General features: G+C 50.8%; 1 protein-coding gene across 2 annotated transcripts in view; it reads right to left on the bottom strand.

Annotated features, from left to right (window-relative positions):
• USP24 (ubiquitin specific peptidase 24) overlaps nt 1-20,847 on the bottom strand; it is an 87,539-nt gene extending 66,692 nt beyond the window's left edge. For both annotated transcript variants that reach the window (XM_077276241.1, XM_077276242.1), the window contains exon 1: nt 20,316-20,847. In XM_077276241.1, coding sequence (XP_077132356.1) covers nt 20,316-20,561 — 246 coding nt within the window. In that variant the 5' untranslated portion in view covers nt 20,562-20,847. The remainder of the gene's footprint in view (nt 1-20,315) is intronic.
• Between the last annotated feature and the right edge of the window lie 698 nt (nt 20,848-21,545).

Genomic DNA, 21,545 nt, shown 5'->3' with positions numbered 1-21,545 from the left:
GGAAGTCACTTAAGCGCTTGGATTTAGAGACTGTTCAAGTAATGATTTCACTTTTAACAGCAGTAGCTTCTTCTGCAGGCGTTGAAAGAATATTCTCTTCCTTTGGACTCATTCATTCTAAATTGAGAAATCGGTTGGGACCCAATAAAGCAGGAAAGCTTGTTTTTCTTTTCCAGATTATGAATAGGAACAAAGAAGAAGATGATGATGAAGATGACGACAAGTGAGCTACAGAGGACAGCAGGGACAGTAGTATTTAAGTTTTTCATGTGTCGGCTGGGCTGACAGTCTAAGTTTCTTAAAATATATATATATTTTGTTTAGCCAAATTAGTTAACAAACATGGATGTTTGTTTAAGCAAATAACTTATGATGTAATGTTGTCATTGTTTCAGTTGAATAAATCTATTTAAATTGTTATTAAGGTCAGGATTATCTTTCTCCTTCCTAAGTACAACAGAACAGTGGTGTCCAAATATGAATGATTAACCCATTAAACTGGGGAGAAAAAAGTAATATAAAAAGTGATTCTAAAAATCTTCATCTACTTGCATGTTAAAGTAGCAAGAACTAGTTTAGGTAGAAACTTTGATTTAAATCACTGATTTAAATCAAGCCTTACTGACTAGTGATTTAAATCGTGATTTAAATCAGTTAGATTTAAATCAAATCCACCCTGGTGGGAAGGAAGCTTTTATGCTCAAATGGATGCAAAGAAGCCACTAATAAGGACCGCAAAAAAGAACAAACATGTTTAGGTCAAGCAACACAAGGGACTGGACATTAGATCAGTGGAAATCTGTACTGTGGTCCGATGAGCCAAAATTTGAGATTTGTTATACTAATTGCTGTGTTTTTGTGAAATACAGAAAAGATGAGCAGACAGAGCACCACACATGTATAAACAATCTTGTAGGGAAATTGGACAGGAGATGTTAAATTCCCGTACAGCGCCATCTTAGGGAGGGGAAGTTATTACCAAGTTCCAAAGTGCTGGCACCTTCAGAGAGAAAAAAGCAATCAGAGGCCACTCTTTCATCCATTGCCCAAAGGAAAGTCCTACATGGAGCTTCCCTAAATAAACCAGAATTTACAAAAGGAAGGAGAGAATTATTTTATTAATACCCTGAAAATACGTTTCCCTTGTTTTGTTCCTAAAACAACCTACATTAAAATCAATGTAGGTAAGGCCGGCAGCAGCAAGTTCTGGAGGGTTAAACAGCAGCTCTATTATATCTCATTACTTGATTCGTCAAATGCCTGGTTAATTATTAAGCAGCATGTCCAGCGGTTACAGTACAGGACCAGCAGAAGCTAATGGCCATTATTGGCCGTCCATAGAGTCCTGCACTTGTCTGGTCTACATATATAAGACCGTCTTCACTTCATGCAAGTAACCTGCAAGAGCCTAATGCACAAATTATCCTGGAGACTAAAATGTGGGAAAGGAGAAAAAAGACCTGATTCATCATTTATGCTTTTAATGGGCTTTATGTTTTTATTTTGTGGTAATTCTTGACAATTTTTGCCCCAAAAAGGCGAGCGTGGGATGATGAGGTTTGACCAAACTTTTACCTTTTCTCGCATTTTTTTTTCTTCTTTTTTTGTTTTTTTTTTAACCCCTTCCCGACCCATGACGCCACATAGGCGTCATGAAAACCCGTGCCAATCCGACCCATGACGCCTATGTGGCGTCATGGAATGATCGCGTCCCTGCAGATCGGGTGAAGGGGTTAACTCCTATTTTACCCGATCTGCAGGGAGAGGGGGAGTGGTACTTCAGCCCAGGGGGGGTGGCTTCACCCCCCCGTGGCTACGATCGCTCTGATTGGCTGTTGAAAGTGAAACTGCCAATCAGAGCGATTTGTAATATTTCACCTAAAAAACAGGTGAAATATTACAATCCAGCCATGGCCGATGCTGCAATATCATCGGCCATGGCTGGAAAACCTGAAGTGACCACCCCCCACCCCACCGATCGCCCCCCCACCGCTCCGTTATGGGGTCCGGTCCCCTCCGTCCTGTGCTCCGCTGCCCCGTGCTCCTGCCCGCTCCCCCGTCCTGCTGTCCGCTCCCCCCGTCCTCCGATCACCCCCCCCTGTGCTCAGATCCACCCCCCCACCACCCCTTCATACTTACCGATCCTCCCGGTGTCCGGCCATCTCCTCGCTGGGCGCCGCCATCTTCCAAAATGGCGGGCGCATGCTCAGTACGCCCGCCGGCCGGCAGATTCCTTACAGGTACATTTTGATCGCTGTGGTAGGTTCTACCACAGCGATCAAAATAAAAAAAATAATAAATAAACCCCCCCCTTTATCACCCCCATAGATAGGGACAATAATAAAATAAAGAAAATATATATATTTTTTTTTCCCACTGTGGTTAGGGTTAGAACTAGGGTTAGGGTTAGAACTAGGGTTAGGGTTACGGGTAGGGTTAGGGTTATGGCATGTGCGGATTTGGCAGCGGATCCGCAGCGGATCGGCGGCGGATCCGCAGCGGATCGGCGGCGGATCCGCGGCGGATCGGCGGCGGATCCGCGGCGGATCCGCGGCGGATCGGCGGCGGATCCGCAGCGGATCGGCGGCGGATCCGCAGCGGATCGGCCGCGGATCCGCAGCGGATCGGCCGCGGATCCGCAGCGGATCGGCCGCGGATCCGCAGCGGATCGGCCGCGGATCCGCAGCGGATCGGCCGCGGATCCGCAGCGGATTGGCCGCTGCGAATTCGTAGCAGTTTTCCATCAGGTTTACAGTACCGTGTACACCTATGGAAAACCAAATCCGCTGTGCCCATGGTGCGGAAAATTCCGTGCAGAAACGCTGCGTTGTATTTTCCACAGCATGTCAATTCTTTGTGCGGATTCCGCAGCGTTTTACACCTGTTCCTCAATAGGAATCCGCAGGTGAAATCCGCACAAAAAAACACTGGAAATCTGCTGTAAATCCGCAGGTAAAACGCAGTGCCTTTTACTTGCAGATTTTTCAAAAGTCGTACGGAAAAATCTCACACGAATCCGCTACGTGGGCACATACCCTTAGGGTTAGGGTTGGAATTAGGGCTAGGGTTGGAATTAGGGTTACGGGTGTGTTGGGGTTAGGGTTGTGGTTAGGGGTGTGTTGGGGTTAGGGTTGGGATTAGGGTTATGGCTACAGTTGGGATTAGGATTAGGGGTGTGTTGGGGTTAGTGTTGAAGTTAGAAATGAGGGGTTTCCACTGTTAGGGCACATCAGGGGTCTCCAAACGCAACATGGCGCCACCATTGATTCCAGCCAATCTTGCATTCAAAAAGTCAAATGGTGCTCCCTCCCTTCCAAGCCCCGACGTGTGCCCAAACAGTGGTTTACCCCCACATTTGGGGTACCAGCGTACTCAGGACAAACTAGGCAACAACTGTTGGGGTCCAATTTCTCCTGTTACCCTTGCAAAAATAAAAAATTACTTGCTAAGACATAATTTTTGAGGAAAGAAGAATTATTTTTTATTTTCACGGCTCTGCGTTGTAAACTTCTGTGAAGCACTTGGAGGTTGAACGTGCTCATCACACATCTAGATAAGTTCCTTGGGGGGTCTAGTTTCCAAAATGGGGTCACTTGTGGGGTGTTTCTACTGTTTAGGCACATCAGGGGCTCTGCAAATGCAACGTGACGCCCGCAGACCATTCCATCAAAGTCTGCATTTCAAATGTCACTACTTCCCTTCCGAGCCCTGACGTGCGCCCAAACAGTGGTTTACCCCCACATATGGGGTATCACTGTACTCACAACAAACTGGGCAACAAACATTGGGGCCCAATTTCTCCTGTTACCCTTGTGAAAATAAAAAATTGCTTGCTAAAACATCTTTTTTGAGGAAAGAAAAATGATTTTTTATTTTCACGGCTCTGTGTTGTAAACTTCTGTGAAGCACTTGGGGGTTCAAAGTGCTCACCACACATCTAGATAAGTTCCTTGCGGGGTCTAGTTTCCAAAATGGAGTCACTTGTGGGGAGTTCCTACTGTTTAGGCACATCAGGGGCTCTGCAAATGCAACGTGACGCCCGCAGAGCATTCCATCAAAGTCTGCATTCCAAAACGTCACTACTTCCCTTCCGAGCCCCGGCATGTGCCCAAACAGTGGTTTACCCCCACATATGGGGTATCAGCGTACTCAGGAGAAACTGGACAACAACTTTTGAGGTCCAATTTCTCCTGTTACCCTTGCAAAAATAAAAAATTCTGGGCTAAAAAAATATTTTTGAGGAAAGGAAACACATTTATTATTTTCACGGCTCTGCGTTATAAACTTCTGTGAAGCACTTGGGGGTTCAAAGTGCTCACCACACATCTAGATAAGTTCCTTGCGGGGTCTAGTTTCCAAAATGGAGTCACTTGTGGGGAGTTCCTACTGTTTAGGCACATCAGGGGCTCTGCAAATGCAACGTGACGCCCGCAGAGCATTCCATCAAAGTCTGCATTCCAAAACGTCACTACTTCCCTTCCGAGCCCCGGCATGTGCCCAAACAGTGGTTTACCCCCACATATGGGGTATCACCGTACTCAGGAGAAACTGGACAACAACTTTTGGGGTCCAATTTCTCCTGTTACCCTTGCAAAAATAAAAAAATTCTGGGCTAAAAAAATATTTTTGAGGAAAGGAAACACATTTATTATTTTCACGGCTCTGCGTTATAAACTTCTGCGAAGCACTTGGGGGTTCAAAGTGCTCACCACACATCTAGATTAGTTCCTTGGGAGGTCTAGTTTCCAAAATGGGGTCACTTGTTAGGGAGCTCCAATGTTTAGGCACACAGGGGCTCTCCAAACGTGACATGGTGTCCGCTAATGATTGGAGCTAATTTTCCATTCAAAAAGTCAAATGGCACGCCTCCCCTTCCGAGCCCTGCCGTGTGCCCAAACAGTGGTTTACCCCCACATATGGGGTATCATCGTACTCAGGACAAACTGGACAACAACATTTGGGGTCCAATTTCTCCTATTACCCTTGGAAAATTAAAAAATCCTGGGCTAAAACTCATTTTTGAGGAAAGAAAAATTATTTTTTTATTTTCACGGCTCTGCGTTATAAACTTCTGTGAAGCACCTGGGGGTTATAAGTGCTCACTATGCATCTAGATAAGTTCCTTGGGGGGTCTAGTTTCCAAAATGGGGTCACGTGTAGGGGAGCTCCAATGTTTAGGCACACAGGGGCTCTCCAAACGCGACATGGTGTTCGCTAACGATTGGAGCTAATTTTCCATTCAAAAAGTCAAATGGCACGCCTCCCCTTCCGAGCCTTGCCGTGCACCCAAACAGTGGTTTACCCCCACATATGAGGTATCAACATACTCAGCAGAAATTGCCCAACAAATTTTAGGATCCATTTTATCCTGTTGCCCATGTGAAAATGAAAAAATTGAGGCTAAAAGAAATTTTGTGTGAAAAAAAAGTACTTTTTAATTTTTACGGATCAATTTGTGAAGCACCTGAGAGTTTAAAGTGCTCACTATGCTTCTAGATAAGTTCCTTGGGGGGTCTACTTTCCAAAATGGGGTCACTTGTGGGAGCGCTCCAATGTTTAGGCACACGGGGGCTCTCCAAACGTGACATGGTCTCTGCTAGCGATGGAGATCATTTTTCATTCAAAAAGTCAAATGGCGCTCCTTCCCTTCCGAGCCTTACCATGTGCCCAAACAGTGGTTTACCCCCACATGTGAGGTATCAGTGTACTCAGGAGAAATTGTCCAACAAATTTTAGGATCCATTTTATCCTGTTGCCCATGTGAAAATGAAAAAATTGAGGCTAAAATAATTTTTTTGTGAAAAAAAAGTACTGTTTAATTTTTACGGATCAATTTGTGAAGCACCTGGGGGTTTAAAGTGCTCACTATGCTTCTAGATAAGTTCCTTGGGGGGTCTAGTTTCCAAAATGGGGTCACTTGTAGGGGAGCTCCAATGTTTAGGCACACGGGGGCTCTCCAAACGCAACATGGTGTCCGCTAAAGATTGGAGCCAATTTTTCATTCAAAAAGTCAAATGGCGCTCCTTTCCTTCCAAGCCCTGCCGTATGCCCAAACAGTGGTTTACCCCCACATATGAGGTATCAGCGTACTCAGGACAAATTGGACAACATCGTTCGTGGTCCAGTTTTTCCTTTTACCCTTGGGAAAATAAAAAAATTGTTGCTAAAAGATCATTTTTGTGACTAAAAAGTTAAATGTTCATTTTTTCCTTCCATGTTGCTTCTGCTGCTGTGAAACACCTGAAGGGTTAATAAACTTCTTGAATGTGGTTTTGAGCACCTTGAGGGGTGCAGTTTTTAGAATGGTGTCACTTTGGGGTATTTTCAGCCATATAGAACCCTCAAACTGACTTCAAATGTGAGGTGGTCCCTAAAAAAAATGGTTTTGTAAATTTTGTTGTAAAAATGAGAAATCACTGGTCAAATTTTAACCCTTATAACTTCCTAGCAAAAAAAAAATTTGTTTCCAAAATTGTGCTGATGTAAAGTAGACATGTGGGAAATGTTATTTATTAACTATTTTGTGTCACATAACTCTCTGGTTTAACAGAATAAAAATTCAAAATGTGAAAATTGCGAAATTTTCAAAATTTTCGCCAAATTTCCGTTTTTTTCACAAATAAACTCAGAAATTATCGACCTAAATTTACCACTAACATGAAGCCCAATATGTCACGAAAAAACAATCTCAGAATCGCTAGGATCCGTTGAAGCGTTCCTGAGTTATTACCTCATAAAGGGACACTGGTCAGAATTGCAAAAAACGGCAAGGTCATTAAGGCCAAAATAGGCTGGGTCATGAAGGGGTTAAGGGAACCTGTCACCCCGTTTATTTCAAGATGAGATAAAAATAGCGTTAAATAGGGGCAGAGCTGTGCTTTACATTAGTGTATTTTTTGTGCCTTTATTCCCCACCTATGCTGCCGAAATACCTTTGTAAAAGTCGCCGTTTTGGGCTGTCACTCACGCTGGTCTGCTCATATGGGCGTGGTGACATCGCTGTTTCTCCCCCAGATCTTGCTCAGCTTTCCGTTGGTGGCGTAGTGGTGTGCGCATGCCCAACAGGCGAATCCACTGCGCCGCAGCTGAAGGAAAAGCGCGCGATCTGCGCTATTCAGCGGTTTATCGTGGGCGCGGCCATCTTCCTGAGGCCGCGCGTGCGCAGATGGTAGTGCTCGGCTTCCCGGGGCTTCAGGAAAATGGCCGCGGGATGCCGCGCGTGCGCAGATGGAGATCGCGGCGGCCATTTTCCTGTACAGAGTAAACCACATCCACAATGTAACATAATAACATAAGGAAAATAAATAAATAACGAAAGCAAGAAAAGTAAAATTAAGATACATTTTTACTCAAGAAAAAAAGATGCAAAAACAATGATGAATCGGGACTTATATGTTCATCCAGAGCCTCCATGCTCATGCACTGGCATTGACGAGGTTAATACAATACGTAGTGAGACTGGAGGTGAGATGGCTGCACAGCAAGAGAATCACATATTGACAAGTCCTTGCATCAGACCATGTCACACAGACAAAAAAAAAAAAATCATCCACAGACAAGTTTCATTAGAGAATTTTACTTGTGCTACACGACAGTGCCGAAAATACAAAATCCACGGAAGATAATCCGTCTGACGGCTCTGTACATGGTGCAGTAATAGACTGACCGCAAATTCACATCACTGCTGACCCAGTCTATCCACAGCTGTGGGTTTGTTACAAATGCAGCCTCATCTAAACAATCCTGTGCGAGCTAAACAAAGCAGTTACGCAAGTCTCTCTTAGGGTATGTTCACACGTTGTGGATTTGCTGCGGATCTGGGGCGGAATTTCCGCGCAGAATAGCTGCAGAACCGCAAGTAATTTACAGTACAATGTAAATCAATGCGAAAAAAAAAAAAATCTGTTCAAATGCTGCGGAAAAATCTGCACGGCATCCGCCTCGGATTACTTTAAGGACCATGTCAATACTTTTTTGCGGATCTGCAGCGTTTTTCACCTATTACATTATCGAAATTCGCAGGTGTAAAAACAGATGACAATCCGCAAAGAATTTGCAGTAAATCCGCAAACAAAGTGCAGATTTTGACCTGCAGATTCTGCCAAGAGATGCAGATTCCAAGCAGAAAATTCTGCAGGCAAATCTTGTGTGCACATACCCTTAGTGTGCAACAATGTGTCAGTGCATGTATTCAAAAAGAGATTGCATAAATTAGATACAATTGTAGCACAACTGTGCAAACTAGATACAAATGTAGCAAACCCTCAGCTGTGAGAGGCGTTATGTTTGTAGGTTTGTAAACAAAATGTCTGTTTGATGGGAGGAGAAATAAAGAGGATCTGAACTATGAAGTCTGTAAGTAAGCAGCAAACCTGTAGATCATGCAGGGATTCGCTTTGTTATGTTGTATTTATGGAGCGTGCAGCCCCAGCAGAGGAGAAGACTAGGCTCCTAAGGGAGGTGATTTTTCCAGTACAAGCAGCAGATGTGCAGAGAATGTCCCTGAAGTCACAAATGTGAAACCGATCGCTGAGAAAAATTCTGAACGTGCCAGAGAGATAAGAGCCACGAGCACAAACATCACAGCCCTATTACAGGGGGACAGAAGCTTAATCTCACAGCGGACATCTCCCACCGAATCTGAGAACGAAGGGGCCGAATAAGTGTAACTGTACATTAAATAACACCTCACAAGACGAGGAAGACTAATTCTGGCCATTATCACTTGCATCCTGCATTTATCACCAAGTTTCCCCTCTGCAGGCGCCATCTGTAATTATAATTTCTTTCTGAGCTATTTGGTAGAGAACAGCTGCTATGATGTTCCTGGAGACAGGAAGGATTTCTGCTTTTAGTACACAAAGATGAGCGTTAGAGATGAGCAAACGTGATCGGATATTATCAGATCGGATAATATGTTCGAGTCTCTGCGGCTGCATGATTTGCAGCTGTTATTTTAGACGCGGCTATTATACAGCAGTACTACTCAATGTAGATGTGAATCCAGCTCTGGAGTGAGGTGAACCCTTGTGTGGGTTCGTGCACAAGGAGTTTTTTGGAGCACGTCAGCTCTAAAAGATGCCTGAAAACGTGTTTTTAACACTTGCCAGACTCTTCCTATTTATTTCTATTGTGAAAACACTTTGCTGGTAAATATTTTCAGGCTTTTTGAGTGTTTTTTCTCCGCTTCCAAGTTTGAAAAAAGTACCCTGGCGGAAGGGAAAAAAAGTGCATTTTACTTCTTTGAAGCATCACCTAATGGAAAATGCTCCAAAACGAGGCAATAATCAATAAAAAGGCTTCAATAAACAAACTCTCCAAGAATACTTGACAAATTCTTCAAAACCATTCCAAAAAAACAAAAAAAAAAACTGTGAAAGTAGCTTTCTTTCTGTGTCTCCCTCTACTCCTCCAGAGAATATAATAGACTGTGAGCGGTCAGTCAAGCAAAGGAAGGAAGGGCTAAGGCAGTGCTTGGATACTCCCAGAGCATTTAAACCTCATTTGCATATGACTTAAAACAGTGATTAATCAGACAAGGAACAACAAATCGATCAGTGAAGGTGTGAATGTGTTGGCTCCTGTCATATGTTTCAGTAAATAACTGCATCACCCATGATATATTTTTTTCTGCAGCATCTTCTCTGTTCTGTGTTGTGCCGTTCCTCTATTATTCACACTGGAAACGTAGTTAAAAATTTGACAACTGGGTTGGCGCTACCAGTTGATGGTGTGTTTAGACACAGCCGGATACTGTCCAATCAGTGCTGACTATTTTAGTCACACCACTTTTGACACCCAGTTGTCAATTTATTCTGAAGTTTCTAGGAGGAATAAACAGAGGAACGACAATACACAGTTCTGAGGAAAGCAGCCCTGGAATTGTTATCGTATGGGGAATACAAGTACGGATAGGGTGAAACATAACCGTCAGAAGAACCAACAAAAATCAGGCCGGCAGCAGCCCCTACACTTGGGAGGGTAGGAAAAGGAACGGTCCTCGTACCAATTCAGTATCTGAACACCATTCCCACAGGAAAGACCCCTTACCTCTCATAGGAATAGTGATATGCCATCACATAAAGCGGGATTTCCCCCATAATTTTCTGACGCTATGTATGAGAAGGGGACGGGAGACCTGCCAGGTATCGCTTCTCAAACGACTAAAGATTGAAAGAGATCCAATATGGCATCCTATGACTAAGGGAACAGCTCTCCATTACGGTCTATGGGGAGTACAGCCTCTGTGGCCTCACATATTCTGCCTCTAAGCATTGATCATCGCTATATACAGTGGGGAAAATAAGTATTCTATAAATTACTGATTGTGCAAGTCTTCCCACCTACAAAGAATGGAGATGTCTGTAATTTTTATCGTAGGTACACTTCAACTGTGAGATACAGAATCTTAAAAAAAAAAAAAAATCCAGAAAATCACATTGTATGATTTGTAAATAATTAATTTGCATTTTATTGTATTAAATAACTATTTATTACAATAGAAAAACAGAACTTAATATTTAGTCCAGAAACCTTTGTTTGCAATTACAGAGGTCAGACGTTTCCTGTAGTTCTTGACCTGGTTTGCACACACTGCAGCAGGGATTTTGGCCCCCTCCTCCATACAGATCTTCTTCAAATATTTCAGCTTTTGGGGCTGTCACTGGGCAACATTGAATTTCAGCTCCTTCCAAAGATTTTCTATTGGGTTTAGATCTGGAGACTGGCTAGGCCACTGCAGGACCTTGAAAAGCTTCTTAGGGAGCCGCTCCTTAGATGCCCTGGCTGTGTGTTTCGAGTCATTGTCATGCTGGAAGACCCAGCTACATCCCATCATCAATGCTCTTACTGAGGGAAGGAGGTCGTTAGCCAAAATCTCGTGATCCATAACCCCATCCATCCTCCCTTCAATACGGTGCCGTTGTCCTGCCCCCCTTTACAGAAAAGCATGATCCTCAAAGTATTAGGTTTCCCCCACCATGCTTCACAGTTGGGATGGTGTTCTTGGGGTTGCACTCATCCTTCTTCCTCCAAACAAAGTGAGTGGAGTGGACGCCAAAAAGTTCTATTCTGGTCTCATCTGACCACATGACCTTCTCCCACCTCCTCTGGAAAATCCAGATGGTCATTGGCGAATTTCAAACAGGCCTGGACATGTACTGTAGACAATTATCAAACCTTTAGAAGATACAATGTATCCAGCTTATAATTTATATTCACTTCTGTGTACAATCTTGTGCATTCTGAAAGCAACCTACATATCTGTTCATCATGACTACAATGCCAAGCCTACAGTAAAGACTGACACACAGGACAATGATAGAATAGGCAAGCTACACAATGATGCAGCTTTAGGATAACACTTGTGATGATGCCCGTGTGATGTACCTCGCATATACATGTAACCAGCGGACATTCTTCTATTTATAGTGCCCATCACGTCAGCCCCGCAAAGTCAGCACCTTCCACAGAGAGAAGTAATGTGACCACTCGCCAGACCAGAAACAAAACACAGATTTAAAGGGACACTGAACTGCAGCTCTTTTACAATCGCTGTGCAGATGAAGGCAATCTATTGTTCCCTGTTGTCAGCCAATACCAGGCTGACTCTAGTGTTCTTTGGTAGGTCACCTGATGAGAAGTCTGGAAATCTCTCTGCCGCATGACCACTACTTTATGCCAGAGACATTTACATCAACATATAGCAGTATCGGTCTCTGTTCTTATAAAGCTCCTGCACCATTATAACCTGAGACATTTGTATCCTTATGTAACGGATATCAGCATCTTATAACGCTCCTGAACAATTATAACCTGAGACATTTGTATCCTTATGTAACGGATATCAGCATCTTATAACGCTCCTGAACCATTATAACCTGAGACATTTGTATCCTTATGTAACAGATATCAGCATCTTATAACCTCGAGACGTTTATAGCCTTAGGTGTCTGATATCGGTCTCTCTCCTCTTATAACGCCCCAGCACTGTTATAAGGCGATGGTTTAGGTGTCTGTGGTCTATATTGCCCAGTAGCAGTGATTCTAGCTGCTGATAACTCTTACTAACGGCGCCAAGTATCCACACAGTCCAATCAGCTTACAGGCGGCTCTGATCTGCTCTTAGTTTAAGGGGATTTGTGTCAATGATCTCGATGTGATATTCTCCTGTCTTCACGCTGCGAGAATATAAGAAACGGGATTATCTCCGCTGATATTGCTATTTTCACTGGGATGATTTAACTAACCATGCAGCTCTATGGCACGGAAAAAGATAACTGCAGACTTTAGTAATACTACAACTCCCAGCATGTTGTAGACCAGGCATGCTTGACAAGACTTTTGTCAGCCTGGGAATAATTTTTTTCGCTCAACGAAACCATACGCCTACCTACTCGGCCATTTCCTTCCCCTGCATAGCCGGGATCACATAGGGGGCTTTGTGGTTTATGAGTGATGTGGTGTCCTGACTGAGGGGAAATATGGCAGCGGACTCTCGTATTGAAGGAAGTATCTGGCAAGTGCAGGAGAGGCCAGAGGTGGGACCTGTACGTACCTCCAGATGATACAAGTGACATTCACTTCTGCAGAACTTGAGACATTTTAAATTTTCTGTCTCTCTAAAAGAAAAGGCATAAAACTGCTTCACAGACTCCCTCCCATACTGAGGCCCTTTCCTCACAATCCTCCTCTTTAATAATTAAGCGATGGAAATCCTCTCTCCATGTAGACTGCCTGCTGAGCTCTTGCTTATAACCCAATGACCAAACTGTGGTAGTGCTGCAGTGTAAAGCATGGAGAAGAACAGAACAGCAGCCTGAGCTCCTGATTAGACAGGAGGTGAAAGTCTGACTACTATAGACACCAAAGAACCGTGCAGGTGAACTGGAGCCACTAATCAGAGAAGCCTTGTAATAGCGGCTAGCACTGAAGACGATAACGAGTGAAGCTCTGGAGTATAATACAGGAGGTAACTCAGGATCAGTAATGTATGCACACAGTGACTGCACCAGTAGAATAGTGAGTGCAGCTCTGGAGTATAATACAGGAGGTAACTCAGGATCAGTAATGTAATGTATGTACACAGTGACTGCACCAGCAGAATAGTGAGTGCAGCTCTGGAGTATAATACAGGAGGTAACTCAGGATCAGTAATGTAATGTATGTACACAGTGACTGCACCAGCAGAATAGTGAGTGCAGCTCTGGGGTATAATACAGGAGGTAACTCAGGATCAGTAATGTAATGTATGTACACAGTGACTGCACCAGCAGAATAGTGAGTGCAGCTCTGGAGTATAATACAGGATGTAGCTCAGGATCAGTAATGTAATGTATGTACACAGTGACTGCACCAGCAGAATAGTGAATGCAGCTCTAAGTACAATATAAAGTGGATAGTGGTACAGGTTTGCTTTTCCTTAAAGGGGGTGTACACTACTAGGAGAACCCCTTCTTAAACTAAATGGTCAGCCCCAATAAAATAATAAAGCCCATACTCAACTCCCATGCCGGCACCGTTTCCGCGGTATCGCCACTTGCCCTCACCGGGGCTGTGATGCGGTGTTGACAGATAGAGCTAGCGCCCAATCAGCACTGGTGTCACTGTCTCCACCTTCGTAAGAACTGAACATGAAGAGGAAGCCAGGGATGCAGCTCATTCCTGACTTCCTCTTCATGTTCAGTTTGTCCAAAGGCGGAGACATTGACACCAGCGCTGATTGGGCGCTCAGCATCTCGTGTCATTATACTGCATCACAGCTACGGAGCCGCAAGCATCAACACCGCGGGAACGACTACAAAAATGTATATAAAAACCATCAGTAAAAAAAACAAAAAAAAAAAACAAGGTAGAACGAGACCAAGATTTCAGATTTTGGACTGCATTTGCCCAAATGATGTTATTTGGTAAAATCCAGAGCTACTCACTTCTGCATCGAAGGTGAATGGTTCAGATGAAATTATGACCCCGCACACGATCTGCAGGTTTTCTGCTCGTATCCTGCGCCTTCGAATAGGACACACTGTAGCTGCGGCTGCTGCACACATCTCGCACCCGGCTCTCAGGACGGCACCAGACACTCGCTTTAAATCGCTGTCTGAATTCCAATTTTTTTTCCATGTATTTGGGCGGAAGCCCCAGAAGTGATCATGAATGTGAACATGGGCCTACACTGAACGTCACCCGTGTGCGGACTACTCGCACTATACGTCAGCTCCACAGCCGTTACATGAAGTGACAGCCATTTATAATTTCACCAGATGACATATGTTCCTGCAGCCTGGACAATCATGTGTATGTGCCGCTGACAGAAGTATCTCTATACATACAGGCATCACAACAGAGGGCGGTGCATCCGATGAGGAGGCTGCCCCATAACCGAGAGACCCCCAAAATATCCATAAATCCAGGAAGACCTGAAAACTGACAGCTCTGGGATCTCATCACTCCTCAAACTGGGAAGAAGGTGAGATGAATAGAAGCAATAACACAAGACCCCAGGAGTCCAGACACTGAGAAGCCCCCCAGAAATTACATACAGCGGAAAGACTAACATGTCACATGTCCCATGCCCCCAAGTGTGTCACATACAAGTCCCCCCCATGTACTCCTCCTGTATCCATACAGCCCTGACACACGCCTCCCCTCGCTCCTTCCTCCCGTCACACGCCTCCCCTCGCTCCTTCCTCGTCACACGCCTCCCCTCGCTCCTTCCTCCCGTCACACGCCTCCCCTCGCTCCTTCCTCCCGTCACACGCCTCCCCTCGCTCCTTCCTCCCGTCACACGCCTCCCCTCGCTCCTTCCTCCCGTCACACGCCTCCCCTCGCTCCTTCCTCCCGTCACACGCCTCCCCTCGCTCCTTCCTCCCGTCACACGCCTCCCCTCGCTCCTTCCTCCCGTCACACGCCTCCCCTCGCTCCTTCCTCCCGTCACACGCCTCCCCTCGCTCCTTCCTCCCGTCACACGCCTCCCCTCGCTCCTTCCTCCCGTCACACGCCTCCCCTCGCTCCTTCCTCCCGTCACACGCCTCCCCTCGCTCCTTCCTCCCGTCACACGCCTCCCCTCGCTCCTTCCTCCCGTCACACGCCTCCCCTCGCTCCTTCCTCCCGTCACACGCCTCCCCTCGCTCCTTCCTCCCGTCACACGCCTCCCCTCGCTCCTTCCTCCCGTCACACGCCTCCCCTCGCTCCTTCCTCCCGTCACACGCCTCCCCTCGCTCCTTCCTCCCGTCACACGCCTCCCCTCGCTCCTTCCTCCCGTCACACGCCTCCCCTCGCTCCTTCCTCCCGTCACACGCCTCCCCTCGCTCCTTCCTCCCGTCACACGCCTGCCCTCGCTCCTTCCTCCCGTCACACGTCTCCCCTCGCTCCCTCCTCCCGTCACACGTCACACGTCTCCCCTCGCTCTCTCCTCCCGTCACACACGGCCCCTCGCTCCTGTCACACACGGCCCCTCGCTCCCTCCTCCTGTCACACACGGCCCCTCGCTCCCTCCTCCTGTCACACACGGCCCCTCGCTCCCTCCTCCTGTCACACACGGCCCCTCGCTCCCTCCTCCTGTCACACACGGCCCCTCGCTCCCTCCTCCTGTCACACACGGCCCCTCGCTCCCTCCTCCTGTCACACACGGCCCCTCGCTCCCTCCTCCTGTCACACACGGCCCCTCGCTCTCTCCTCCTGTCACACACGGCCCCTCGCTCCCTCCTCCTGTCACACACGGCCCCTCGCTCCCTCCTCCTGTCACACACGGCCCCTCGCTCCCTCCTCCTGTCACACACGGCCCCTCGCTCCCTCCTCCTGTCACACACGGCCCCTCGCTCCCTCCTCCTGTCACACACGGCCCCTCGCTCCCTCCTCCTGTCACACACGGCCCCTCGCTCCCTCCTCCTGTCACACACGGCCCCTCGCTCCCTCCTCCTGTCACACACGGCCCCTCGCTCCCTCCTCCTGTCACACACGGCCCCTCGCTCCCTCCTCCTGTCACACACGGCCCCTCGCTCCCTCCTCCTGTCACACACGGCCCCTCGCTCCCTCCTCCTGTCACACACGGCCCCTCGCTCCCTCCTCCTGTCACACACGGCCCCTCGCTCCCTCCTCCTGTCACACACGGCCCCTCGCTCCCTCCTCCTGTCACACACGGCCCCTCGCTCCCTCCTCCTGTCACACACGGCCCCTCGCTCCCTCCTCCTGTCACACACGGCCCCTCGCTCCCTCCTCCTGTCACACATGGCCCCTCGCTCCCTCCTCCTGTCACACACGGCCCCTCGTTCCCTCCTCCTGTCACACACGGCCCCTCGCTCCTGTCACACACGGCCCCTCGCTCCTGTCACACACGGCCCCTCGCTCCCTCCTCCTGTCACACACGGCCCCTCGCTCCCTCCTCCTGTCACACACGGCCCCTCGCTCCCTGCTCCTGTCACACACATCCGCTCCCTGCTCCTGTCACACACGGCCCCTCGCTCCCTCCTCCTGTCACACACATCCGCTCCCTGCTCCTGTCACAAAGGGCCCCTCGCTCCCTCCTCCTGTCACACACGGCCCCTCGTTCCCTCCTCCTGTCACACATGGCCCCTCGCTCCCTCCTCCTGTCACACACGGCCCCTCGCTCCCTCCTCCTGTCACACACGGCCCCTCGCTCCCTCCTCCTGTCACACACGGCCCCTCCTCCTGTCACACACGGCCCCTCGCTCCCTCCTCCTGTCACACACGGCCCCTCGTTCCCTCCTCCTGTCACACACGGCCCCTCGTTCCCTCCTCCTGTCACACACGGCCCCTCGGCCCCTCCTCCTGTCACACACGGCCCCTCGGCCCCTCCTCCTGTCACACACGGCCCCTCGTTCCCTCCTCCTGTCACACACGGCCCCTCGTTCCCTCCTCCTGTCACACACGGCCCCTCGTTCCCTCCTCCTGTCACACACGGCCCCTCGTTCCCTCCTCCTGTCACACACGGCCCCTCGCTCCCTCCTCCTGTCACACACGGCCCCTCGCTCCCTCCTCCTGTCACACACGGCCCCTCGCTCCCTCCTCCTGTCACACACGGCCCCTCGCTCCCTCCTCCTGTCACACACATCCGCTCCCTGCTCCTGTCACACACGGCCCCTCGCTCCCTCCTCCTGTCACACACATCCGCTCCCTGCTCCTGTCACAAAGGGCCCCTCGTTCCCTCCTCCTGTCACACACGGCCCCTCGCTCCCTCCTCCTGTCACACACGGCCCCTCGCTCCCTCCTCCTGTCACACACGGCCCCTCGCTCCCTCCTCCTGTCACACACGGCCCCTCCTCCTGTCACACACGGCCCCTCGCTCCCTCCTCCTGTCACACACGGCCCCTCGTTCCCTCCTCCTGTCACACACGGCCCCTCGTTCCCTCCTCCTGTCACACACGGCCCCTCGTTCCCTCCTCCTGTCACACACGGCCCCTCGGCCCCTCCTCCTGTCACACACGGCCCCTCGTTCCCTCCTCCTGTCACACACGGCCCCTCGTTCCCTCCTCCTGTCACACACGGCCCCTCGCTCCCTCCTCCTGTCACACACGGCCCCTCGCTCCCTCCTCCTGTCATACACGGCCCCTCGTTCCCTCCTCCTGTCACACACGGCCCCTCGCTCCTGTCACACACGGCCCCTCGCTCCTGTCACACACGGCCCCTCGCTCCCTCCTCCTGTCACACACGGCCCCTCGCTCCCTCCTCCTGTCACACACGGCCCCTCGCTCCCTCCTCCTGTCACACACATCCGCTCCCTGCTCCTGTCACACACGGCCCCTCGCTCCCTCCTCCTGTCACACACATCCGCTCCCTGCTCCTGTCACAAAGGGCCCCTCGCTCCCTCCTCCTGTCACACACGGCCCCTCGTTCCCTCCTCCTGTCACACACGGCCCCTCGTTCCCTCCTCCTGTCACACACGGCCCCTCGCTCCCTCCTCCTGTCACACACGGCCCCTCGCTCCCTCCTCCTGTCACACACGGCCCCTCGCTCCCTCCTCCTGTCACACACGGCCCCTCCTCCTGTCACACACGGCCCCTCGCTCCCTCCTCCTGTCACACACGGCCCCTCGTTCCCTCCTCCTGTCACACACGGCCCCTCGTTCCCTCCTCCTGTCACACACGGCCCCTCGTTCCCTCCTCCTGTCACACACGGCCCCTCGTTCCCTCCTCCTGTCACACACGGCCCCTCGTTCCCTCCTCCTGTCACACACGGCCCCTCCTCCTGTCACACACGGCCCCTCGTTCCCTCCTCCTGTCACACACGGCCCCTCGTTCCCTTCTCCTGTCACACACGGCCCCTCGTTCCCTCCTCCTGTCACACACGGCCCCTCGTTCCCTGCTCCTGTCACACACGGCCCCTCGCTCCCTGCTCCTGTCACACACGGCCCCTCGCTCCCTCCTCCTGTCACACACGGCCCCTCGCTCCCTCCTCCTGTCACACACGGCCCCTCGCTCCCTCCTCCTGTCACACACGGCCCCTCGCTCCCTCCTCCTGTCACACACGGCCCCTCGCTCCCTCCTCCTGTCACACACATCCGCTCCCTGCTCCTGTCACAAAGGGCCCCTCGCTCCCTCCTCCTGTCACACACGGCCCCTCGTTCCCTCCTCCTGTCACACACGGCCCCTCGCTCCCTCCTCCTGTCACACACGGCCCCTCCTCCTGTCACACACGGCCCCTCCTCCTGTCACACACGGCCCCTCCTCCTGTCACACACGGCCCCTCCTCCTGTCACACACGGCCCCTCCTCCTGTCACACACGGCCCCTCCTCCTGTCACACACGGCCCCTCCTCCTGTCACACACGGCCCCTCCTCCTGTCACACACGGCCCCTCGTTCCCTCCTCCTGTCACACACGGCCCCTCGTTCCCTCCTCCTGTCACACACGGCCCCTCGTTCCCTCCTCCTGTCACACACGGCCCCTCGTTCCCTCCTCCTGTCACACACGGCCCCTCGCTCCCTCCTCCTGTCACACACGGCCCCTCGTTCCCTCCTCCTGTCACACACGGCCCCTCGTTCCCTCCTCCTGTCACACACGGCCCCTCGCTCCCTCCTCCTGTCACACACGGCCCCTCGTTCCCTCCTCCTGTCACACACGGCCCCTCGTTCCCTCCTCCTGTCACACACGGCCCCTCGTTCCCTCCTCCTGTCACACACGGCCCCTCCTCCTGTCACACATGGCCCCTCGTTCCCTCCTCCTGTCACACACGGCCCCTCGTTCCCTCCTCCTGTCACACACGGCCCCTCGTTCCCTCCTCCTGTCACACACGGCCCCTCGTTCCCTCCTCCTGTCACACACGGCCCCTCGCTCCCTCCTCCTGTCACACACGGCCCCTCGTTCCCTCCTCCTGTCACACACGGCCCCTCGTTCCCTCCTCCTGTCACACACGGCCCCTCGCTCCCTCCTCCTGTCACACACGGCCCCTCGTTCCCTCCTCCTGTCACACACGGCCCCTCGTTCCCTCCTCCTGTCACACACGGCCCCTCGTTCCCTCCTCCTGTCACACACGGCCCCTCCTCCTGTCACACACGGCCCCTCGTTCCCTCCTCCTGTCACACACGGCCCCTCGTTCCCTCCTCCTGTCACACACGGCCCCTCGTTCCCTCCTCCTGTCACACACGGCCCCTCGTTCCCTCCTCCTGTCACACACGGCCCCTCGTTTCCTCCTCCTGTCACACACGGCCCCTCGTTCCCTCCTCCTGTCACACACGGCCCCTCGCTCCCTCCTCCTGTCACACACGGCCCCTCGTTCCCTCCTCCTGTCACACACGGCCCCTCGTTCCCTCCTCCTGTCACACACGGCCCCTCGTTCCCTCCTCCTGTCACACACGGCCCCTCGCTCCCTCCTCCTGTCACACACGGCCCCTCATTCCCTCCTCCTGTCACACACATCCCCTCCCTGCTCCTGTCACACACGGCCCCTCGTTCCCTCCTCCTGTCACACACATCCCCTCCCTGCTCCTGTCACACACGGCCCCTCGTTCCCTCCTCCTGTCACACACATCCCCTCCCTGCTCCTGTCACACACGGCCCCTCGCTCCCTCCTCCTGTCACACACATCCCCTCCCTGCTCCTGTCACACACGGCCCCTCGCTCCCTCCTCCTGTCACACACATCCCCTCCCTGCTCCTGTCACACACGGCCCCTCGCTCCCTCCTCCTGTCACACACATCCCCTCCCTGCTCCTGTCACACACGGCCCCTCGCTCCCTCCTCCTGTCGCACACATCCCCTCCCTGCTCCTGTCACACACGGCCCCTCGTTCCCTCCTCCTGTCACACACGGCCCCTCCCTGCTCCTGTCACACATGGCGGAGGTCTGACAGCTCCTCTCACCTCTGGCTCCACCACCTCATGGTAGGCGGGGGGCGGGTCGAAGCCTGTGCTCCTGCTGCTGTCGCTCCGGGAGCCGCTGTCCATGGGCTCGTAGCCGTAGTCCAGGCCGGGCCGCTCGTTCGTCAGCAGAGCCACCGCCTCGTTAATGTCGTTCTTTGCCAGGCGCAGGGCCTTGCGGATGGCGCCAGGGTCCGAGAATCCCATGCACAGCAGCGTAGTCATGTGCTGCTCCTCCTCCGTCTCCATGCTGCAGCCTCCGGGGACAGCCCGCTGCACACACCGGGAATCACGCTCTGCGCCTCACGGGAGAGCTCCTGTGCGCCGCCATGTTGACTGGCAGCTCTGACTGTCCGCCCCGGGACACGCCCACACTCGGCTGGAAATGAGGGCGGAGCGAGCCGTGTCAACTGACTTCTCACGTGATGGCCAGCCATCTTGTGGTTGGAAGAATGCTCTGAAAGGCGGGGCTAGCACGTGATGTAATCATGTGACCCTAAACCGGATGGTGGCGGAAGCCATCTTGTGAGTGGAAGAAGCTCGGCAACCATATTGTGGATGGCGGGATCATTTTTTGAGGCTTACAATATCAGGAAGTTTTGGGGTTTAGTATCTACAGAGTTTGATCATGAATTCAGGATTTTTTTGTTTTGTGTTTTTTTTTTACTTTTTTTTCCACTGGAGTTTCTAGTGGCTGTTTCTCCTGGTGTGAAGCTGATCATGGGAGAGCTCAGGACATGTAACCGCTGCAGCCGATTATTAGCTGCAGCGGTCAGTTCCCCGGCCGGCGTCAGCATGTTGCTGTTGTAGCAGGCAGTGGAGGGGAGAGGAGACTCAATCAGTCTTAACCCCTTCACCCCCAAGGGTGGTTTGCACGTTAATGACCGGGCCAATGTTTACAATTCTGACCACTGTCCCTTTATGAGGTTATAACTCTGGAACGCTTCAACGGATCTTGGCGATTCTGACATTGTTTTCTCGTGACATATTGTACTTCATGATAGTGGTAACATTTCTTTGATATTACCTGCGTTTATTTATGAAAAAAAAAAAATTTGGTGAAAATTTTGAAAATTTCGCAATTTTCCAACTTTGAATTTTTATGCAATTAAATCACAGTGATATGTCACACAAAATACTTAATAAGTAACATTTCCCACATGTCTACTTTACATCAGCACAATTTTGGAACCAACATTTTTTTTTGTTAGGAAGTTATAAGGGTTAAAAGTT

The sequence above is a fragment of the Ranitomeya variabilis genome, chromosome 8 (assembly GCF_051348905.1).
Source record: "Ranitomeya variabilis isolate aRanVar5 chromosome 8, aRanVar5.hap1, whole genome shotgun sequence".
Lineage (NCBI taxonomy): Eukaryota > Metazoa > Chordata > Amphibia > Anura > Dendrobatidae > Ranitomeya > Ranitomeya variabilis.
This window is presented reverse-complemented; position numbering and strand designations above follow the sequence as displayed.